The 25,522-nt window shown below is 28.9% G+C and overlaps 1 protein-coding gene across 1 annotated transcript in view; it reads left to right on the top strand.

The window, feature by feature from the left end:
• Positions 1 to 346: 346 nt before the first annotated feature.
• Positions 347 to 25,522, top strand: part of LOC113555047 (cationic amino acid transporter 3-like) — a 29,289-nt gene continuing 4,113 nt past the window's right edge. Inside the window, exons 1-3 of the mRNA XM_026959346.1 lie at positions 347 to 820; positions 24,524 to 24,761; positions 25,301 to 25,429. Of these exons, the coding sequence (XP_026815147.1) occupies positions 797 to 820; positions 24,524 to 24,761; positions 25,301 to 25,429 (391 nt within the window). The 5' untranslated portion in view covers positions 347 to 796. The remainder of the gene's footprint in view (positions 821 to 24,523; positions 24,762 to 25,300; positions 25,430 to 25,522) is intronic.

A 25,522-nucleotide genomic window follows, 5' to 3' on the forward strand; every position in this document is an offset into this window, starting at 1 on the left:
AAAACATTTATACTACAAAATATAGTAATAATAATGATGCGTGGTTCGATAATTCGATACGTATTAACGGTCAGTTTCTTATTTTTTTAATAATATAAACAAATAATAAAAGAAAAAAATTAAAAAAAAACGTTTCTCTGCAGCGCCAGCACTAAAATAATAATAATAATAATAATAATAATATCTGCATTCATAGTAGAACGGACGTGAACGCAATGCACGTGCGGGCATCAATTTCGGTGAGTCCTTTGCTCACCTGGAGCGCTATAATAGACAGACGGCTAGGCGGGATAATAAAAACGACGAGTTCGCGTGCACGCGGCTCATAATTATTATTCGTTTACGAACGCGCGCGCGGTCTACCCGCGGTTAACGACGACGACGACGATCACGGACGTCATCATAGGAAAAATAAATCCCAAAACCCCTAAACGAATAATCATAGTCAAATAATAATTATTATTTAAACCACGGGCTGTCCAACATCCGAATCTAAAACTACAACAAACACGGCGATATAAAGGTGCGCCGACATCTACTTTGATCGATCGTCGACTGTAGACACCGTAAAAAATTTAACCGATATAAATTCGTTTTGGAATCAAAAAAAAAATAAATAAAAAAAAATAGCCGTCCGTCGAGTGCCGCAAGATCCCGCCGATTACATAAGTGTTCTCGCGAATCGACCGGCAGGAAGTCGTATCGCCATCTTCAGTTCGCTGTCATAACATCTGACCGTGAAAACGGTAGATCCGACCAATTGTGATCTACGCGCCGGATCGACGACGACGACGTCATGGACGGCTCTTGGTGGAACTCGGTATGTATATACAATTAGATATGAATATAATAATATGATAAACGTAAATTTTATTACAATCGAATATCGAGAAACACGATTTTGGAATCGCGTGTACCTATAGTAAAACGTCCAAGTACCGAACACTCCGAACACGATTCGGAAGTATCCGTTAGAAGAGATTTCACTGTAGAAGTGTAGATATACATATAACTTATGTGTTGCATCGTACTACATTAGTCACCGGAAACTCGACGATATATTGTGTACTGAAAAATAACCTATTGTCAATCCTAAAAATTATCAAACCTTATTCAATAGCTCGAGGGTCTTTAATCTTGTTTTACAGCGAACCAAATCTGAATATGTTTTAGCATCATAGGCCAACATTTTTTTAAGTATATTATTTTCAAAACATAAATTATCTTGGCCGTAGGTTAGAGACATAGAGAAAATCCTTAAGAAAAGTCGTCGATAAGAAATTAATTAGGAAACTAAGGAAGTACCATAAATCGTATGACTTTGCCACATGGTAGAGATTTTGTTTCAAAAAAATTGAATAAAAATTAAATAAGTCGTTCACTTTTAATCGCAAACTGATAGCACTTAGATCCCCTCACCCTTATAAATTGTATATAATATAATATATTTATTTTTAAAATAAATAGTATATAAGTTTTAAAACCCATGAATTTGAACATAAATAATATTGCTATCAAATAGTATTTCTAATATTGTGTGAATTATAATCTACGTATATTATGCACTAAAATTACAATTTTTTTTTGAAAAAAAATTTAGCCGGGGGGAACCATTTCAGATTTCTGGATCCATGTCTGATTTCTTTTATATTATATTCTTAACTTATACACTATACATTACAATATGATTTTATAAAAAGTACATTACCAGCCTTTTTTCTTTTTTTTTTTTAATATAAATAATATATTGAACGAATTCAAATAATTCAAACTGTTGACATATTATTTACTCGTGAGTTGTGTGTAAATATGTCATACATCTCTCTCTCTATATATATATATATATGTATATGTATGCGTGTGTGTGTGTATATGTGTGTGTGTGCATTGTATATAATACATCAAGTATTAAAGATTAACTGTATTTATTTTCGACTATATACATACATTACCGATAAGAGTCGAGTACGAATTTTCAATAAAATTACAAGTATCGTCAAAGTTAATGTTGGGTAAACAATATTTCAAATATTTTAGAACGTTGTTTGCAATATTATAATAATAAAGATCAGCGTAAAAATCGATAAATCCGATTACTCTATTGGTCATTTAATTTTTTTTTTATATAATAACAATAATAACTTTATTGCATTTAAGAAAAAAATTAACACACATAATACAAGTAAAAAAAACATTTAAATGATTGTCTCCAAAAGCATATGCTTGTGGAGGAAACAACAATTCTAATTTTAAGATGTATGTATATGTATATATATATATCAGTCTTCATTTTTTTGTAACGTATTAATTATTTTTTCTTTTGATTGTGTTTGTTTTATTTTATACTTTGTGCTCATAGTAAAAATAACGACGGCTTAAATCAATCATTTTTTTTTTTATGTTAACAAACTAATTATGTATGTTCGTACTAGAATGTATACCAAAGTATTATTTTATAAAGTTCATATAATAATTGACAGATCAACTATTTTTTTAAAGTATTTCATACCTTGTTTTTATGTATAATAGGACTATTTTTGAAAAAAAAAATTATTTTATTATTTCAAACGTTTTGAATTAGAAGTAGACTGATAACATAGACGTATTATAAGATTAAGTTTGTAATCGAGAAAACGTAAAAGCTTTTAAATTTTCAAGCTTAAAAATTTTTTTTTACACTATTCGTGATTGATATTAAACAAAACATTTTCTTACGACTTGATTGAGTTGTTATTTCATACGTCACATAGTATAATAATTATAGGCGTCAATTCGTGTATTACAAAAAACAAAAAAAAATTACTATATTTCTTATATTTTATATCGTACAAGTCAAGATGTAGGATTATGTACAGATTAGATATAGATACATTTGTGAGCATAAGTTGTTTATAATAGTGTGCCTAATATTATTGTTAGTGGTCAGAAACACATACGAAACAAGATAAACAAATTATACACCGTCGTATTATAGTAATACTCAGTTTAATGAACCATTGATTCTGACATACAGGAGTGTTGTTCGCAATATTTAATCTTCAATGGTTAAATAAATATGAATTACTTAGCATTAAAATCATAATATGGCGAATGCGTAACAAAATTATTAACAATATAAATATAATATAATATTGTATAATATTTAGATAATGATTCGACAAAAAACACTTATATTTTCCGATAAAACTGTTGTGTAAAAAACACCAGTAGTATTTTAAATAATATTTAATAAATGATTATTTGACAGAAATTATGGATATTTATTTTCCAATTCATTCGAATTGTTTATTACATGATTTTGATTTTTAATCGCTACATATGTCTGTATATTATGTATATTGTAATATATAATATACCAGAATAGTATAATAAATAATAATTATTTTAATACCCCTTAAGCTTTATATGCATTGTTTGAAGCGGATACTCGGCCAAGTCGTGTTCTCTAGTTATTCAGAGTAAATTACCATGCATACGTAATAATTATATAATATGTGATGGAGTTTTTTTTTTTTTTAAATAATTGCGATTCGTGAATATTGCGCGTGAAATTAAAAACGTTTTTAACGAGAAAATTCTCTATAATATACATTTTCTTGCGGAATATTTGTAGACATATTTTGTTACACAATATTTTGTACATATCGTATCAGATAGAAATAATATGTTTGATTAAATAATAAAGATCTACTGAAATATGTTTTAGCGATACATTCTCGACAGATTAACAGATTCAGGTATGTTCAGATTTAGCGAAAACATGGTTGTTTGTTCGTAAACAAAAAATACGTTTCTAATTTATCGAAAAATAACATTTACCTGTTAAAAGTAAATTTATTGAGAAATAATTTATCATTCACGCACAATTTCAAAATTATTTTGTTGCCAAAAACGAGTATCTATATTATTAAAACGTCAGTAATCGTATTCGCGAATGTTTCGTTTTGATTGTCTATGTGATATGTACAAGAGATCAAAGCCGTATTTTTCTTTACGTCAAACATTCACAGCATACAGTGAAATACGTTCAGTAATTTGTTTTAATTAACATATTTTTTCAAGCGAATAAGCGTCTCCTATAGCACACATTGTATAAGGACAAATTATTCGATCAGTCGTTGGAATTTACGTTGTCGTCATCTGTATGGGTTTTGTCCAAAACAAAATTATACAGTTTAATGGTATTTTTTATACCCTTGAAAGTATGTATGATATTATATTTTAAGCTAGATAATTTTTGCAAAATAAATCTTGTAGGTGTATATGATTAGCGTTTTCATCGAATACACATTTACACTCCGATGCTATATAATACGACGCGTCGGCTAGTAAACACGTATAACCTACTTATATCTACCCCAACCCACATCCATATATCGTTACATGTAATGTTTGCGTCTGAAATTATAATCTACATTAGAGCAAGTAGGTTGTATCCAAATAGAACTAATTCAGAATTAATCAAAGGTAATTTTTGATGACTATCAATATAAATACATCCGACAAACAGAATAATATAATAATTAATCATGATATTTTGTATTTTCAATATGTACTACAATAATAATAAATTGTACAAAAATCACTCAAAATCATAGGATAAGTTAACTACGATTGAATAAATTGTTATAAAAAATATACTTCGAAAAATGCGTATTATATAAATTCTGTGTAGATAGACAACAGTTATCACTTACCACTTATTTGCTGTCCGATACCTATTTACGGAGAGAGGAGTTTTATAATGATGGTATTCAGTGTTTTAACAACAACCACTTAACAGAAAAAAATTGTCAAGCCTCGTATAATTGTCGGATATTGCTAATTAACTTCTTTTTTTTTATATGAAAGAAAAATAATATTATACAGTAATTTGTATAAACAGCTTAAACTTGTCTTTTTAGAATACATTTGTTCTAAAGTAAAATATTAAAAAACTGAGATCAATGAGGGTTATAAAATATTTCTCTCTATTTTAAAGTAAAATACGATTTGGTCGATTCCACGGCACATGCTCATTATTTCCGTAACTGGATCAATTAGACGCTTGTTTAGTTTATATTTTCTCGGAGACAAATTTGCGCAGAGAAACCAAACATGCACCAACAAAGCTTGGCCGTCATCTTCTCTTAATATAGCGATCGAATAAGTAGCGATAAGTAGATATAATATTAAGATATTACTATGTGTTTATTATATTCATTTACTTTTATCTATATACTATTATTTAAGGTACAACTATTTGAATGGCCGTGAATAAAAACGTTTTCTTGGCATTAAACGTTATTATTTATAACGTGTAAAGTCTGCAAGGACGGGCAGAAATCACCTTGAGCAGTACTCTGCTACAGCAAGACTAGTGATTACGTAGATACTTATATTGTAGGTTAATTGATCAGTAAACAGACGAAGTTTGTTGAATTAATAAACGGACGGACGATCGAAATCAAACGATACCACAATTTCAGAAACCTGTCCGATGCTATACTATTCACCTTTAAGAGGACGCCACCCCCTCCTATGTCGTCTCCGTCTTACGAACGTATAACATAGCAAATTTTCGTTTAGTAGTACCAAATTTGTGTGTTCAGCTTAAATATTAGAGTAAATTGACCATCAAATTTAAAGATGAAAATATAATCTATGTTCCCTCGTTGGTTTTTTTACGATATTTTAATTTTTAAGCAAGTTGTGAGTATGTAAAATATTTTTATTTAAAAACGCTCATCATTAAATACTACATCGATATACTTTGGAATTATGTTTTTTGCGGGGAAGGGGTAAGCCGATAATTGTTTATAATATGTTTAATATAATATTGGAGAGGATCAAATAGAGAATCCTTTATAAGATCTTGTAAATCTCCTTGAAATCTTGTGGGAGGGAAGGGGATGAAGCCGCCCTCATATAACTGTGTTCATAATACTTACATCACACATTTAACTTTTACAAAACAATTAAAAACAATACTCTGATGTAATTATTTGACAAGACGTGTAAAATATATTAAAATAACAATTAATTTTAATATTTTAATCAAAACTGCTAACAAACGTTTAATTTTCAGAACATATAGTATTTAAAATCTGAAATAATATAAAATATTGTGTCGCTAATCGCTATAATTTTTCTTTAAGCAGTATGGCCAGTGTATAGGTATTATACGCACTATAATTCACCATAACAAACAATAACACACGACTATAATAAACACACAATATAAAAACACAGCATCTGCGAATAATAATACGTGAATATCTATTAAGGGCAATGATTATCTGGCGACTCGACGTTATTCGTATAGGGAAAAAAAAATCGAATCTCTAATGCGTAATAAAATAATATCATAGTATGTGGGATTTCAGTAAAACACTCCAGTCGACTATTATACTATATCAGACGTCGGGTGTTTGTTTTATATATATTTTTTTTTTAGTGCGTATCGTTTTGCTTGTCATTATTAATGAAATTACGACCTGCGACGGCAGCTATTGTGTGTAGTATACATTTTAATGACCGAGTAGTATTATAATACTATATAGTATAATACAAGCGTTATTCGCGTCACTTTTTACAAAATAAAAAAAAAAAAAAAACTGTGATTTGGCGATAATTGTAAAAAAACCAAAGCGATTACGTTGACCATGATATAAAATCACGATGTGCACAACACAATATATTCATTCATTTGAAAAACCTCGCCCTAGGCCGACGAGTAAACCTCAATAAGTTATAATATTTTTATTATATAATTGTACGGGTAACCCAAGTCGGCAAGTCTGACTCTCTGGACATTGGAAAACGGTATTACGACAAACGATTGCAATAATTTTTTTTTTTTTAACGGTATGATGATAAAAATGAGCTATATTATACAATATTATTATATTCACATAGTTATAGTGTATATATACACGTTCAATAATAACAACGATAAAAACAAATAGTTGATATCCGTTGAAGACCGTGACAGTGGTTGGTAACGAAATTCTATAGAAAATTATACGCGCGCGTCTTGCATACGTCTCACATAGTGGCGTTATTCGGAAAGGTCGAAATTCGCGTATTTAAAATCCAATATTATTGTGATTTAGAGCGCTTCTGAAATTGGTCAGCCAGAGAATTTGATAAATTTTAAAGCGAATCCGTGGTCTGCATATTTTTATGGAGATTATTGAAAAAAAAAAAAAACAAAATAAAACGGAACGACTCAAGTGATAGATACGAGAGCAGTCACGGGATAAGGATCCACAGTAAGCCATTTCCTCGCCAATCGTTTTATTATAAAAATATTAGTCACGTAATTTATTCGTATTTTTACTCGTTTTCGCGTAATTTATTGTCGTTCTGATATTCAGTTTCCTTAGAATATTGACTGTATGCGTTTCTCCGAAAGAAAATTAAAACGTTGTGTCATGGGGTGTATCCAATTATCCAATTAGTCACAACTGGATATATTATTGTACTTGAACACTTGTTCAAATATTCACGTATAACTTGAGCGTAATTTATTCGCGTATGTTTCGAAGGTAAACTTTTTGTTCGGATTTTAAATTTGCTAAACGTTGAATTTTTAATTTTTAAACATAATAATATTATTTAATACCTATTGTGTTTTTTGTACTTGATGTACATTATTCGAAAATAAAAATATAGAGTAACTCGTTTATTAGGTTGAGTTTTCGAAATTATTTTTAGACGAAATTTCGTTTCTTTCGTCTTAATAACTTACTATTGATGCACTTTGAACGATTACGCATGATGCAATAGCCGAAATTGACACTAATTCCTCTTAAACTTTAGCGCATTGCCTTGAAACTATATGTACATTTAATTTTCGCCATAGTTAATCTTATACCTATCTCGCTATCTCGCTAAAATTTTCTACTGTAATATTGCATAACAATATCATGTTCATCGTCAATCGCATATAATATGTTCACTGTTCAGATTTTATGTCACCAGTATAAATATGTTTTAAACTTAATGATAATAATATGTTAGTATTCTAAGTGATACTTGAAGCAAATCAAATAGATTGCCAAGATATTTTTCATAAACTACGATTTTTTTTTTAAACTAATCATAATTTTCATTCATTTTTAAAATATAATATTATGTGAGAGAAGAAATAACCGGCATAATCATATCTGCCAGCGGTTTGCTAATTGTATTATACGTACGTATTTAGAGAATAAACTGGGACGCTGACCTAATAAAAACATCGTATGTTATTTCTTCTTTGTAAAATGCCATTGTCGTAGTTTATTAGTATAGTCATAATCATAGCGTTACAGATTTTCTCGCTGTCGTCAAAGTTATAGTAATAATAACAGATAAAATAAATTGTTTTCCTAATTGTTCTAAATTTCGAAATCGAAACATTCCAGTTCCTCCATTCTCCTGTTTTCAGCATAAACCATACAATGATGATAATGATGATAGTATACGTAATAATAATACAACCTTATCAATATCATTCGAGATTTAAGTATAACCACTAAAGATGTACTGCCGTCAGTGACTTTACTTTATAAAATATTGTATAATATTTATATGCACGAATGATCTTGAAAGAGTTGTATTGCCACGGCCGTTCTTGCATAAATATACGAGTATGAATACCAGCTGCGGCGCTTGTGTGATTGCCAAAAACAGTTTGTAGTTGTCGTATAAGGATTTCCGAACGCGTGATCTGATTATTTCCCGTTTCTCGTACTAAATAGTAAAATGGTTTATCGTGAGATATCTGATATTATAATACGAAACACCAAGGGGTCAAAACGAGTTTGAGTTCGCGTTGTAAAACCGAGTAACCCGTAAACAATTTCAAACCAAAATTTTAAGGAACTAGAAACAAAGATATTTGTTACACGACCAAGTATAATTATTATGTGAAATAAAAGGACTAACGAGAAATTAACTAATGACTAATAAGCAATTTTTATCAAATGTATCTATATAAATTATAATTAAATTTACTATCTTTAGCCTTTAGCCGTTAGACTCCCTGCGAAAAACGCTACAAAGTTCGCGTATATATCGTTGAAGTTATAGTTACCATATAATTTGTTACATTATTTTATGTGATAATTTTGACTGTTATAGTTATTGTTGTTCACGCACCAAAACACGTAGGTCAGCCGCCAGTGTTTGATAGAACGACAACGAATGATTGATGCGTTTACATCGCTGCAGTTTGACCGTTAATTTTCTCTCGGTTACCTATTTGGTAGAATGGTAGCGCAATAGATTGAATATAATCTTAAAATGCTGAGCACAATTTATTTATTTCTATTTCATAACAAATTAGATAAGTATATCAACATTTTTTTGATAAGTACCGTATAGATCGTATAGTGGTATGCCTCTTTTCATTGGTAGAATATAATATGATAATATATACACAGTATACACATTATACATACCTAGTAGAAACCGTTAGTACGTGATTGGTTAATATGAAAAAAAAATCTTAAGTCTTAATTAAATTTCCAAATATATTAATTATTTGTAAATATAACTATTTAATGTAACATTTTCTAATATAATAAAATTAATTAATACGTATTTATTAATAAGAGTTGTTATCTGTTAATGTGACAATAATAATAATAATATTTTTAACTTTGCTGGTATGATCATTATTCTATTCTGTGGTATGATTAAAAACATGTTATATCAAATTAAAAATAAAATAGAAAATTAATATATTTTATGTATAAAAAAATAAAAAAACCATACAATTATTAATTTTTTAACGAAATGTAAAATGTATTTATGTATTATTTTCAATTTAATTTATAATTAATATTTTAAAATAATTTAACTGTTTTACACAAATACACATGTGTTATGTGTATTATATATGTATATATTTTTTTTACAATCTATCGGTCAATGCGATTTTTACTATATAATATAAATAATATTACATTATATTTGGGCAATTAATTTAATGTACGGCCAATTCAATGAGGTTAATAATTACTATTATACTGAGGAGACTGAAATACATCAATCAGACCAAAATTCGTATTGTCGCAACATTAACGCTTAAATATATATTAGCATAATATAATGTTGTTACATAAAAAAAAGCCATAACACAAAATTCAGGTTTGTTCAACTTTTCAAACGATTATGTAGGTGAAAAATCTAGTTCCATTCTAGTTATTTGTAACAATTACCTGCATAATAATTATAATATGAATAATTATTGTTTAAAAATATACTTATACGGTTTTCTTTTATTTGATGCAATTATTAAATACTTAACAGTTAATAGTTAAAGCCATTATAAATTATAATACATATTATATTGTCGTCGCTCTTAAAAAAAAAACAGGTATTTTAAATCTAATAATAGAATGTAATATATTTATACGATGTTAGTTATTAATTTATTATAAGATATATTTAAAAATATAAACCAAATTATTATATAATTACAGTTTATAAGAAGCAGAAGCAAAAATTTGTTTTGTTTTTTTTTTAAATATAATTAATTGCATAATAATTAATAAACGATTGCAATTATTATTTAGCTAAACATTTTTTTGTGGCTTAATAGGCAACAGTTAGTAATACGTAAGTAATAACAATTATTTTTATTATAAGGTGATTTATTATTAACGTATGTATTATGGGTAGATCGTTAATACTTTCGACAACGGTATTGTATTTTATTTTGACCTAGATATTATTATATTATTCATAATTCAACGTTATTATATAATATGTAAGATTGTTAATAGAAATAATTGTTTTATTAAAAATAAAAACCAAGTAAATTTCTGTGTAAAAACGTTGCGTAGATTATCATAATTCAATCGCGTTCTTAAAGAATAATATAGCCTTGTAAAATCTATAATATTTGATGAAAAATATCGGATGAGAGCCAATTCTAATCGAGTTAATATTAATTTTAAATTTTAAAATAATAGTCAATAGTTGTACATAATAATGTATTCGTATTTTTATCGCTTCATCTGTTATTTTTATTTTTATCAACGTAAATAAATAAACATTACCACAGCAAGTCCGCTATGCGGCAGGTCATCGTCTGACCTTAAAAAAAAATTGATTAGCAATTAAAAACGAGGTGTACGATAATAAATTTTACGATTTTATTTTATGTATAGGCACAAGTGAAAAAAAGCAGTGCTTAAATACCAGTTAACAACACATTGTATAGAAAATCACCATCACGCGCAGTGTTAAAACGTTAACAGAAAAAACAACCCTAAACCACAATCGGTTAAATATAACGGTAGGTAAATAATACGAAACGCTTTTTTCTTACAGTTTCCGTCGTCGACAGTTAAAATCGCGGTTGTCTTCGCCTACTCATACCTCGCTCGCCGTTTGTGATTAATCTCGAATTGATGTTTTTATCTGTACATAATATACACGTTTGTTTTACGAGATAACACGTTTGTGTAGACGTGTAGTATATTATTATTATTATTATTGTTATCACCGATAATTAAATACGCCCGTTATCGTTCGCGCGTCGCAATTGCGCAGGTACCTATTTGTTATGAAATTAAATAATTGCTCCTTCACCACCCACTTAATCATATTGTACACAATAATGTTATAAATTATGGCGGGCACAACTATATGAGAGTATGTCGTATTGTATAATCGACTAATTAGGTTTAACACTTCTTTAAACGAACAACAAGCAACTCGACATAATTACGTACGCATATAATAAACAAGACCGATTTAATCCATATTAAAGCATTTCATTGGCTTTTGTGAAAAATGTAAACATTTTAGCTCATGTTATTGTTTAATAGTTGTACCACAGCTTACAATAATATTACCGCCGCCTTATTCGTTTTTCCCAGCCAAGAATTGTCGGACGTGAGCAGGGACTGGCAGCTAGAGCACAGACATTTTTCTCCGCGGCATAGCGGAAACAGCTGGTGATCGGCCGGGAGTTTTTAGAATCTATAACGACGACGTATAATGTACAATATGAAAACATATCATGTGTTTAGGACATTCAGTGTAAACGTGATAATCGAATAGGTAGTGTTAGTATATTATAATATCGAGTCTATATCGCTATATATCCGCTCAGGACCAGAAAAGTTTCGGGCCAGGGTCAATCACTCGGGCGCCAAATGATAATAATATATTATAATAACATGAACTTTTTGGAATGCGATAGCGCATGCTTGCCAAACGTGTAACTCTAGTCTTCATGACTTAGATAAAAATAATGTTCTAAGATTCAATTCGTCGGCTAACTATATATATTTTATTTCTCGCCGTGGTAATAATATATAATATAGTAATAATTATTATTGTTATAATATAATAATGTATAGCCTACGATTATATGGTTTATATTAATATTATTAAATATTATACGCAAAATTATATGATCGTTATTAGGAATTCACGTAACGTTGTTATATCTACTTGAATAACATACAGCCATACAGGTATCGTGATAAACGAGTGTATAACAATACGGTAAAGTGTAAAGATCACCAGACTATATTTGCTGATATATTTAATTGAAATGAAACCGCATTAATCGAAAATATTAGAAATCGTACCGTTGAAATTCAATATGTTATGATTCCAGTGTCCGATTGTTTTTTGTAGGACAATTTAAGCCAACTTTTTCAGATTTAATAAAATCCAAAAAACGACAATATTGATTACTAAAATCTCATTATTTATTAATCATCATCACATATCATATATATTTTTTCTACGAGTAGGTAAGATAAACCAAAAGTAAATATATACGTAATAAATGAATTATTTTATATGTAAACATTCAATTTCTAAATTAAATTTTTGGTATAGTTTGAGTAAAATGTAATGATAAGATATGTTCATTCTATGACGTGCGTGAAAAGTTAGTAGTCTCTTCCCGACTATATGTTCAAATACACCGGGTAATATAGTATAGAACTCAATTTGTAAGTTGATTTTTTTAATTAGGAAATTCATCGATTCGAAGATATGGCCAAAGTAAATGATGTGGAACTACTCTACGTTTGCACATCCACTTTGATCCAAATGTACCAGACAATAAACTTAAAATTATTTACAACTTACAGTTTATGATAGCGTGATTGCGTTGATTGCAATCGGACTTAAACAATTGTAGTTATATTTGTTCAGGTTGTTGTTGGTCAGCTGAAAGCTATAATTTTGTCATTGTCATAGCGATTCGCAGAATCGATTCATTGATAATATAAACACAATGTTATTCAAATTTTGTATTATACCTGTGCGTTATTGATCATCTAAAAAAATATCAACGATCTATTTAAAAAATATTTAAAAATATAGTTCCGCGAATACTGCACATTCGGTATAATAAACACGACATCGCAATCGATTATCGCAGAAGTATAAATGATATGATATATTGAATATTATAATATATAGAACCTTACAATACGAATTTTATAACGTTAGGATTTTTTATTTAATCGTTTTTAATTTACACAATCAATGTGTTTGTAATGTTTATATAACACGATAGATAACGACATTCAGTTATAATAAAGATTATAATAATATTATGTAGTCTAAAATTATAATGTGCATATTATACAATAGTCAATAATAACTAATCGAATGATTTGATCGAGTTGCGCTGTTCGCATTATGTAGCAATTACGCTATTAGATTTAGCACTTGATATATTTTTTGAAAATAGTTCAACGACCAGTTAATTAAACTTTTCTGATATATTTTGAGCAATCCTGCAATTTTAATTTAAAATCGGTTGAGCATAAAATTTTAACTGAATTCTATTTTTGCAATCAATTGCAACCCTATATTATATAAGCAAAAAAATTAAATTTTTGTGTGCTAAAACGAAATTCACGTATAAGTCACCCTATAGCAAGAGAGTTGAATAACGAAGCTATTACACACTCTAATCTGGTACCGATTTGCTTAATAGTTAACGTACATTGTTTTATATGTGTAATATTATCATTTATAATGTATAATGATCAAATCAATAGGCTCATCTGCAATTTATCGTATCCACGGTCATTGTCACACATAGATAAGTTTCGTACATGTAAATTGTACAACACAATGCGCACTGGTACAGCGACTTGAAACTGTAACAAACATTGTTTAATGCCCCTATACCAATTACGGCATTGGCGAATGTAGTTATGCCAGTCAACAACGGTAGAGAGATATTATATTGTTTTAGACCTGAATTTCAGTTCATTGTACTAATTGTAATCATACATTATGCGTAACACATAATTATTTTTCTGTAAATTCGTTCGTCTTTATAGTTTGTAATATTTGTTCATCTTATCGCGTATGCAGGGCATTACTAAACGCCGTTTTTCCAATTTTTTTTTTTATAAATTTCATATCCAGGTACTCTAGCTGTTTCTAATGCATTGCATTATTTTTGTACGTATATTTTTCGCCCGGACACTGCAGTACCGGCAAATAGTTCGATTTGTTCGACGATGATAATCTTCGCCCGGTCCATATTATATCATATTATTATAATAATACAGTTTTCGGTTTGCGCGTGGTCGGTGTTGTTTATATTTTTGACATATTATACGTTATATTGACGAGACGTGATAAATTGTTTGTCGCAATACCATTATAGGTACGGCTTGTAATAGTAGGAGCTCAAGGTCTCGAAAAATGACAACACACGCATATTATTGTATCGTTCAAGTTATCGACACATTAAATTTGAGTATTTTGTTTTATGTTTCTCGTTGTATGCACGATATTGCAGTACGTTACCATTATTTAGGATGTCTTAGTGCATCCAATGATGACCATCGATTCTCGCGTCAACAACATTCCCAAATTTTTTGTTGTTACCTATTTGTACATAAAATTTTAATGTTATTAATGTTATTCGCTATATTACTACGATATTATAATATAATATTGTCTAAAAGTAAAAGCTGATGTTGAAAAATAAACAATTAGAATTTGAATAAGAACCAAGCATGAAATCAGGTGAGCTAAGACGTTGGAAGTCGGAACTCGACGAACAACTTTTACGACTGAGATTATTACAATAATGCATTCCATCAGTGGTAAAATAGATAAATAGAAGTTAATTTTTTTTTTTTAATTTTTATGAAATTGTTTGAACGATAGATATTACATAATATTTTAATGAGCTTTATTTTAATTGAATGTCAAAAAACAATATTGTCTAGTTATTTTATTTTATTCAAATTCTGATGTGAAACAATAATTTTTATATCGCTTCAACTTTTAACAACGTCGTTCAGTATTTGCATGGCTGTCGATAAAATAATTTATAATATAATGCAGTGTGCACTTTTAAATATGTTCACCTACACCAAACTCGTGTATATTAAGATCGTATACTTGTATTAGTCGATCGTATGAAATAAATAGGTTGAATTCGTCAAGGCTCGAGGACATCTCTATATTCAGTACATATTCTTATGGCCTTCAACCAGAGTCAACAAAACTTGGATACGAGTTACCTACATACAGCGAGCAGCGTATGTATATAAACTTAGGAATTTTTAAAGGGAGCTAAGGAATTTTATTTCACAATAACACGTAAAGACGAAAAATTCATTGCGATCATTAATCTATTATAAATATGTAGATTATCTCAACGCGGTTTAACGTGGGCAGATCAATGTCCGTAACGAGTGTGGAGGTGAAGTAAGCCGTACATACGCAAATATTGTTTAATAACCTAAATACATAATATAATAGATATACGCACGTGTGTCTGATATAATTGTTCTGATTTGCCATTATGCGATGTGAGATTATATACATTTTACTGAAAATTGCATCGATATCCATGTACCGTCAGTAATATTTACTAAGTAAATACGAATATAATATAGCCACATAATATTATTGATAAAATATCGACCTAACCTATTTATAACGTGACAAATATTATATTTTTCCGGAATCGGATTCACATCGATCGCGAAAATAGCAAAACTGAAATATCTTATAATATCAACAAATCAATGACGTGTAGCGCCTGTAATCTCGTTTTATTATTACGTGTATTACGATTAACGTTATAATATATTCATACAACTAATAAAATTACAGTGTCAAAATATCGTTACAATATCAGTTGCAGGTACTTATAAACGCGATAAACGTAATTATTATAATTATTATAAGACGTGTATACGGTACGACGTTATGTTAAGCCATCACGACGCGCGTTGCGTTGATTGATCTTAACAACATAACATAACATTAAATTGCGAAAATCAAACGCACATACACCGGTCACCGCGGTGATGATTGTCGTGTTGGGGTCGACAGAAAGCTGTTTTCGTTTCGAGTGCAAAACTACGTCTTACCTATACCAAGTGCTTACCAACTGCCTGTACAATTGCGCAGTAAAAAATGTTCCAAAAAAGAAAAATAATAATAATAAATAAATTGGTATGTGTGACTGAAAGTATAAAATAATTATACGTTTATGGTTAGAGAATTTTTTTCACTATGTATAAATTTCTTGGTATTCGCTAATCAGCCTGCTGCTACGCACCACAAAACCGGTCATGTGTGTATCTATGTATGTAATTTTATTTACTCATCTATATATCTACAGGACGTACCGTACACTGTTCCAATCCGACCAGACTTTTGTACATATTTTACGGATCATGACGCGCAGTAGAGTATTATATAGATAATTAGGTACGTATCATACGCTTCTGTGTTGTTTTTTGAGCAACCGCGTGTAGGATAAAACCGTAGAAAACGTATAATCTTTTACTCGTCGAGTTCAACAATCCGTCGGCTCGGGATGAAAAAGTTTTATCATTTTTAACTTTTTTTTTTCGAGATTCAAAAACCTACACATTTTGTTTATATATATTAGTTAAATACCGTCAGATACAGTTCGTTGTACAATTCACTAATTAAAACCATTAATGAAACTTAGTAACACAATTTAAAAATATAACTTGAAAATTTTAACACTTCTAACATTTCTACAGATATCACTATTTTACCCATCTAACAATAAATAATAATAAGTACATTAAATGTTTTCATGGCTTTGATTTTTTTTTGTTTTAAGAATTATAACAATCTCGTTCTCTACTGAGAAACTGATACTTCCCGACTCCAATCCAAGATCAATAGATGCGCAGTTCAATCATTTTTATGGTTATATTTTAATTTATTTTAAACATTTTAAAAGTCTGAACTTTTTTTTTCCAAAGTCAACGAATTTATATTGTTATTTACACTAATCATTTGAACAAATAACATTACGTGCTTATTTCACTTCAAAGAGTCTTCGGCGATAATTCGTTACGCAATTGTTGGAATCGTATTTTGTCGGTAAATAATAATATAATGTTATGGATTTTCGATTGACGATTTCACGTATATGCGACAACACGACCGCTAATCAAACTGTCATTCCTGTTGTTCGCGTTGTTTTGATATCCTAATCGTTTGAATATTAATTATTATGCATTTGAAATAGGTTATCGATGACAACATTATAATTAGCTGTAGATAGCTTAAACGTGTGCTTATCCGTATAGCTGATACCGTGATAATGATAACGTATTCGTGAAATAACAGTTCTCGCTTCGAGACAATACTTCGCGTATTTTTCGTATATTTCCACGATTTCACTCTAACAATATTATTTACAAACTATTCATACGGTTTTATTATTCTGTAGTATGTGCGTTTTATCAAAATAACAAAAGACAAAAAGCTTATTATTGCGCGCGTCAAAATAATTGCGTCGTCGTAAATAGTAGGTATAGGTATTTATTTGTTATATGTGTTTATTTATATGTAGTGAAAAGAAAATTAGGCGGTGCCGTAGATACACTTATTGTAAATATTGGTACCAAAATATCGTTGGGCAATCGCTTGAAAAATTGCTGTCCTTTATGCGAGGTGTACCCTACACCTGCGCATATGCATTACATCATGTTATAAGATCGAAGAAGTAATAATCTATAAAACCTACCACCTATCATAACACGGGTTGCTAAGATTTATCATTTTAAACACACTGAGGTAACTACAACGATACCTATTTGTACACGTGGTATGGACTCTTTGATGGTCTTATACCGCGCGGTATACCGTAGAAATGTAATTATAATATACCTTAAAATTTAGGTAAATACTGATATTATGTTATTGTTATTATTATCATCATCATCATCATCATCATCGACCGTGTCGATAAGTCTTTATTACGGTTACCTGTGGTTATTATGTATAGGTACTACACGGCTAGCAGAGTAATCCATGTATTCTTACAAAATAGTATATCACATACCTATAGTGCTTAGAGTAAACCGCATACCAAAAGACAACGCGCAAAAAAAAAACCATTTTTTGACCTACTTTGTGTTCCTCAGTTTTGCGGATAAGAACGATCGTAATGTCTTGACGTAATAATATTATATCGTTGTGTTGGTGAATACTACATCGGCTGATCGATCGATCGATATAATACGAAATGAAAAACCGGAACATCGCGGTCGTATTACGATACAGCCGTGCACAGAAAACACGTGTATGATATTAGCTGCGTGTACGGTATTAATACTCGACAAAAAAAATAAAGCAAATAAATATAAACTAAACACCAACAAGCATAATAATAATAATAATAATAATAATTTACATCACATCCTGCACATTTAGCGTATATATATATTATTAACCATCGGCCGCGTTCAGTCGTTCTATACAATTAAAACATCAGAAACCGTTTAGGCGCCTCCCCGCCGACCTTTAATTCATTTATATACTTACATGTAGTTTTTTTTTTTTTTTTTTAAATGACTTGGCGTAACGCGGCAATTAATAATCAATTCGTCTGGCTCCAGACGACGGCGGCGGAGGACGTTTCTGTCGGATTCGTCGTGAGATCGAAATGTAAAACGTGGCCGAAATATAACAAACGCAAATACACAATACGTAATATTATTGTATATTATTATAATACGTAAACGCTAACGTGTGCACACGATCGGGAACGCAGAGTTCAAGGATTCATAATATTGTTATTTTAAAGCAGCGTACCTAGTTGAACGATCATATTACATTATAATACATCGTACTAAATCAAAAATCATAGCGTTTTTAAGGAAATACCCGAAGGGTTTATTCCCACTTCTCAGATACGAGCAAATATAGTTTTTGAGATCATCGAAATACATTTAGGCATACTAGAAATTCTAAACATTATTATCTGAATCATTATTATTACACGATTGTCGATCGACCGGACAGCACGTGATCGCCGCTTTTGTTTTCGTTATTTACTTTTGTTCGTATGCATATCATATTATTAATTATAATAATTCATCGTTGCTCAACCGTATAACAGCAAAGCCGCCCGTACCGAGATCGACACAGTTCGGACGTATTTTGGCTGACGTTCTCGCGTGTCGTTATCATTGCATCAGCCGTCGCCGCCGGTCGTCTGAGTGCACTTCGTCTGCGGCGGTGCGGCCATAAATAAAAATAGACGAAGACCAGACGAATGTTTAACTCGATACCTATGATGACGGTCTCGGTCCTATTGTAGCGAGTCATTTTTGGAGATTCGTCAATATCACGTAGCCTATAGCCATACTCGTTAAACTAATAATATCATCAATAGCACATCCATATTGTGTCGTAAGAATATTATAATAATATATAACGACCATTCATACACGGGCAACGGTTTAGGAACATTTTTAAAACATTGTAATGATATAACTATATAAGTGTTGTGGTTTTCGGAGTATTTTGTTACATAGCGTAACATATTTCTGAAAAATACTAAAATACCAAAAAAATGGCAATAACATAGCGTATTTGATTTTTGTAAAGATAAAATTAAGACATTAAGTTGTGATCGTCACGAAACTCATACAAGGAAATAAAATATTTGCGTCACATATTTATTTTATTAATGGACATATGTTTTACAATACTATAATGTAGTCGTTTAAATGACGTGTGCTTGGTCACATTTTTTTCCTGTAAATTTTCCAAAATCATTACGCAAATATTACTATTGATGACAAATATTTTTTATGTATATTTTTCAGAATCGCTCAAGAAAATATTGAAAAACCTATATACAATAGTATACATTTATAAACTTAAATTTGCTATGTGCCTATATTAATATTAAAATATGAATCATTGAAACATTAGTAACGTATATAGACATAGGTTTTTATCCAACAAAACGACTGTTTATTAATTGTAATTCTAAAACACTTTACGCAATTTAGGTTATATAATTATAACTTACAATATAATATTTTATTTAGATAAATCAGTTTATCTCATAAAGATATACTCTTAAACGTTAATCATTTATTACTCATATAAATAAACATATAAACTTTGCATTGATACACGTACCATATTTCATAAATGCGTGGTGTTTTTATGCAAATATTTTCAAAATGTTACTATATTAACGCAACTATATAACAAGACCACCATTGTTGTGGTTAAACTCAACAGTGATATTTCATGGTTATATGGAATACAACACTAGACAACGAATAGTGTAACTATTACTTGTACAACATTATTATTGCAACGTTTTTGTTTTAAGAAATCTTAATTTATTGGCCCACAAACGGTATTATATGATATGATGTACTTTGTACGGCATAAATATCTAATAAGGAAAAATTTATGTTTACAGTGTATAGATCGGAGTTTAATTTATTTATCATGTGTAGCAATGATGTAATGTCAGCTTTTTGACTTTTTTATCACGTTTAAAATATATAAACAAATCGACATGTTTTAAATGTACAAAATGAGTAAAAATAGCTTAAAAATACATATATTAAAATATAAATACATATAATACCCTAATATATATGTTGTCTGTATACGTTTAATATGATTAGTTATACTGGTAAATACAAGTTTTTTAAACATTTTAATCGTAAAGGACATTATTATATTTTTATGGATTTTAATTTTTTTTTTTTTATAAATTTTATTTTTGGTTGTAAATAAGTATGTCATTTAGTTTTTAAAATGTTCGAATAACAAAAAATTATTATGTTATTCATATAACTGATAACCAGGGTTGGGCAAGTTACTTTATTTATTGTAATTCGTTACAAGTTGCAAGTTACTCTAAAACTGTGTAACCAGTTCCAAGATACAAAATACTGTTATGTTATGTAACTGGATATAAGTTACATTTAAAGTTAAAAGTTACATTGATAAATAAAAAAATGTTTGTATTTATTCAATTATCATATTACAACTAACACATTTTAAAAGTTTATTGTATTAACCATAAGGCAACCTACCTATATAATAAATCACAATAAAAAACATGTTAATATAACAGTATTTAAAACATTTGTCAATTGCCTAACGTAACAGTCATACAATTAGTAGCAAGTCTTCTAATGAAATAAGACGTATAACACAGAGAAAAGTTAACATAAAAAAACATGAATCACATGAACAGCAAACCATTCACTAACAGAACCTAAGACTCATAAAAATTAAAAATAATATTAATCACAATATGTGGTCAATGTTAACATACGATACAATCGTATCTACGTATTGTTACCAATAAAATAATAATTTAAATAAATTTAACTTTAAAAAAAGGTTATTGGCTATGGATCAAAATAAACATTGTGCATAGTACTATATTATATTGCATAGACTATTAAATCAAAACACGTCTTACTGGAAAGTAAAATATACTAGAAACCTTAGAAAATATATTTGTTACACATTTAAGCTAATATATATAATCGTATTTTAAACTAGAAGCCACATTTTGTAGTACCTATGCATTTTTACACACACGCGTGCACAAACATACATAATATATATATTTAGTGATACATATTATGGCCGCCTGTTCTCAAAGTTTTCCAAAAGAGTCGTCGTCACAGTAAAACGTTTAAATTATGGAATGTAGGTACTTACTAACTTCAATCCAGATTATCAAATCACACATTGAACACCTAAACAGGTACTGCTATTTTTATCACTAACGACAATAATAGTCTGTGAATAATATTCACAGTTTGATAAAATTCATTACAATATTATCCGTATAATAAATTTAGCTAGTTTTAAAGTTTAATTTGATGGATATAATATAATATTATTATCTATTACTGAATAATTAAATAGAGAAAATGTATTATTTATAATAATTAGTGTAACAGCTTGTGCTAAACACGTGAACTCTTCTCTTGCATAATCGTGCACTTATGAGTGATTAAAGCTTCGATAGAACAAACCCTTGTTAAACCATTACTAATTAGTAGTACATTATACAGTATTAAACACATTGTTTTATGCGCGCGGATGTGTACACATTAAGTGGCAAATATTAGCAGTTATAGTACGAAACGGTGTAGAACCATTAAGTGTTAAAACTCGGGTATATTTTAACCTAAATAATGAAATATATTTCTTATTTTAAATCGAAACCAAACACATTATATTATATTATATTGATTATAGGATGATCGTTTTTGTGAACTTCGTATAGTTGATATTATAATATAGGTTTTTAGATATACTACGCGATATTCAGACAACACAATATTATTTGAATATGTTTTTTTAATTAGTACGTCGTCCTTATAGTTTCGGTTTAACAAGTACAATTTGTTTTTAACTAAACAGTCTAATACATCGTGTTATCTTGTATATGGAAATAATTACTATAATAAAATCGTGATTACAAAATATAACGGCTATAATAAAGTGCGTTATTATAATTTTAGATTTGTTACTGCAACGTTAGCATTTCAATTTTAAACGTAATTAATCCGTATTATCGCGATCGTTATAAGTTTTTTAATTATTTACAGAATTACGTGTTGTATAATTTACGTATATCTATATATTATAAAGTATTAAAGTTGCAAATTATTTAAATCGTTTTAGCTAAATTCCTATGAAAATATTAGGCCGTATAACCGTATTATTATAGTAGAATATTGTAGTGTTATTTATGTATTCCTATTCACAATCAAAACTCATCGATAACAAATTGTGATATTTACTACAATATACACAACATTGTAATTATTTGTATAATAATAATATGTAATTGTATAACCTATAAATGGTTGTTTATTTTTTAGATAACTTCATCGAGTGAGTATATATTGTACAATATATATTTATAATTTAAAATAGGTATATACTATATTATTTTAATAATAATGCCGATGCTAGTGCACTTTTTATAATAAAACGATTTATTATTTATTTAAAAACGATTAACAAACGTTTATATGCAATTTTTTAAATATATTTTACTATTATACATTTTTAAATTTTTTTTGTATAAATATAATAAAATATATCAGATTTCAAATTGTTTATTTAGTTATTTATGGACGTTAAATCATTACATATATTATGTATATATAATATAAAATATAAAGAAATTCATAGTATGAATAAAATGTAATAATACTGTAAAATTAATTTAATTTAATTTGTTTGTATTTCAATAATGATAATAGTTAATAAATTATTATAATATGGTGAATGCCAATGATTTTAATATTTTCATTAGTTTTATCGTTATTTTTTCTTGGAAATAATAAATACTCAATATACAGCAATCCAAAATATTCCAAAAAGAAGAATAAAATAAAATGACTTAAATTTTCTATTGTATTAATTCTGTGAATATATCGAGAAATTCACAGTAAAAAGTCTCAAGAAAATGCTTATTTAAAATTAAATTTTCAGCGATTTAATAGGTAGCTATTATGTGTTTAAATTTTAACGACTACCCTATTCGTAACAATTTTAGTAATTTATAAAAACTGTGATAACTTTTTACATAAAATATAATGTCTGGCACTTTTTTATAATAGTTTTTTTGGATGACTTGTGACAAAATGATTACATTATATGCTATAAAACAAAATCTAAAATTAGGAATTTTAATATCTAGTTCAATACATAATCTTAAATACATTTTAAATTTAATTTTGAAAATTGAAAGAAGTAATACATATTTTAATTTTATTTTTTTAATTAACTTATTTTAAATAACTATTACCTATATCATTATATTTCATTGAAGTTGCCTGTGATTAAAAATATGTAATTATAGGTAGATATAACACACATATGAACTCAATTCACTCTTTTTTTGCTTTAAAGTTAAATAAAATTGTAATATTTTAAAAAAAATATTTAAAATGTTGCCTTTTTTTATTAGGAAGACTCATAACTAATGGAAATTCTTACTACAAGTGTTTTAATGAAAATCCTCATACTGTATTATATATTATTATTTATAATATTTTTTACTTTCGATGTAATGAAACATTATACGTATTATATACGTGTTTGTTTCTTGTTTCGATCAGATAATGAAAACTTTTGAATTTTTAAATTTATTACACTTGTATATTATTACATATTGAATATCGGTATAACCCGAGTCCGACGAAGACTCGACGTACAATAGGTGATTCATTTTTTTTTTTTTTTTTTACAGCGAGAAAAACTGATACAGGTGATGTCTAGACGTAAAAGTGACGACGACGTACTGATCGACCAACCGGGCAAAGAAAAGTTAGCAAGGGTCCTCAACCTAGTAGACTTGACGGCACTTGGCGTAGGGTCAACATTGGGTGTGGGTGTGTACGTGCTCGCCGGAGCCGTAGCTAAAACGGACGCCGGTCCGGCGGTCGTGCTATCGTTCATTTTGGCCGCCTTCGCGTCAGCTTTTGCAGGTGAGAAAATAAAAAATTATAAATACTGAAAAAAATAAAAATTTATCAAATAATCGAGGACTTTATATTCGAATAAGGCACACTGGTTGGATTCTAAAACACTTATCCAATCAATAAAAACTAATTGAATCGTATATACATAATATACGATGATAGTATAGTAAAATATACTCAACTTCACCAATATACGTTGGTACCTTATAAAATAATTAAATAAATCGAAATTACGATACACATCACGACAGAATAGTACAAGGAAACAAATTGAATTTTTGAAAAAAAAATCGAAGTGAAAAATTGAAAAAAATGTTGTAAATCAATCAACGATTTTTTTCCGGTCATAAATAATTTTTCAATAGGTACTTGAAATCGTATATAATAATAATGATATAATATTGTCGTATCGAAAACAACTAAATTATATCGCGGGACGTTTGAGCACCCTAGCCAGTCTAAATCGGAAATAATGCCAATATTATTATTAACGACTCAACAGCTTAATACTATATTATTATGTAATCATCTTATTATATCCGCAGGTCTGTGTTACGCTGAATTCGCAGCACGAGTGCCAAAAGCCGGGTCGGCTTACGTTTACAGTTACGTCGGCGTTGGCGAATTCGTCGCGTTCGTGATCGGATGGAATCTGATACTCGAATACGTCATCGGTAAGTGAAGTTTTTATGCCCAACGAGCTTATATACAGAGTAAACTGCAGTTAATCGGGAAATAATAACAATTTTTTATAAATTCCTAGGCTA

Source organism: Rhopalosiphum maidis, chromosome 2 (genome assembly GCF_003676215.2).
Source record: "Rhopalosiphum maidis isolate BTI-1 chromosome 2, ASM367621v3, whole genome shotgun sequence".
Taxonomy (NCBI): Eukaryota; Metazoa; Arthropoda; class Insecta; order Hemiptera; family Aphididae; genus Rhopalosiphum; species Rhopalosiphum maidis.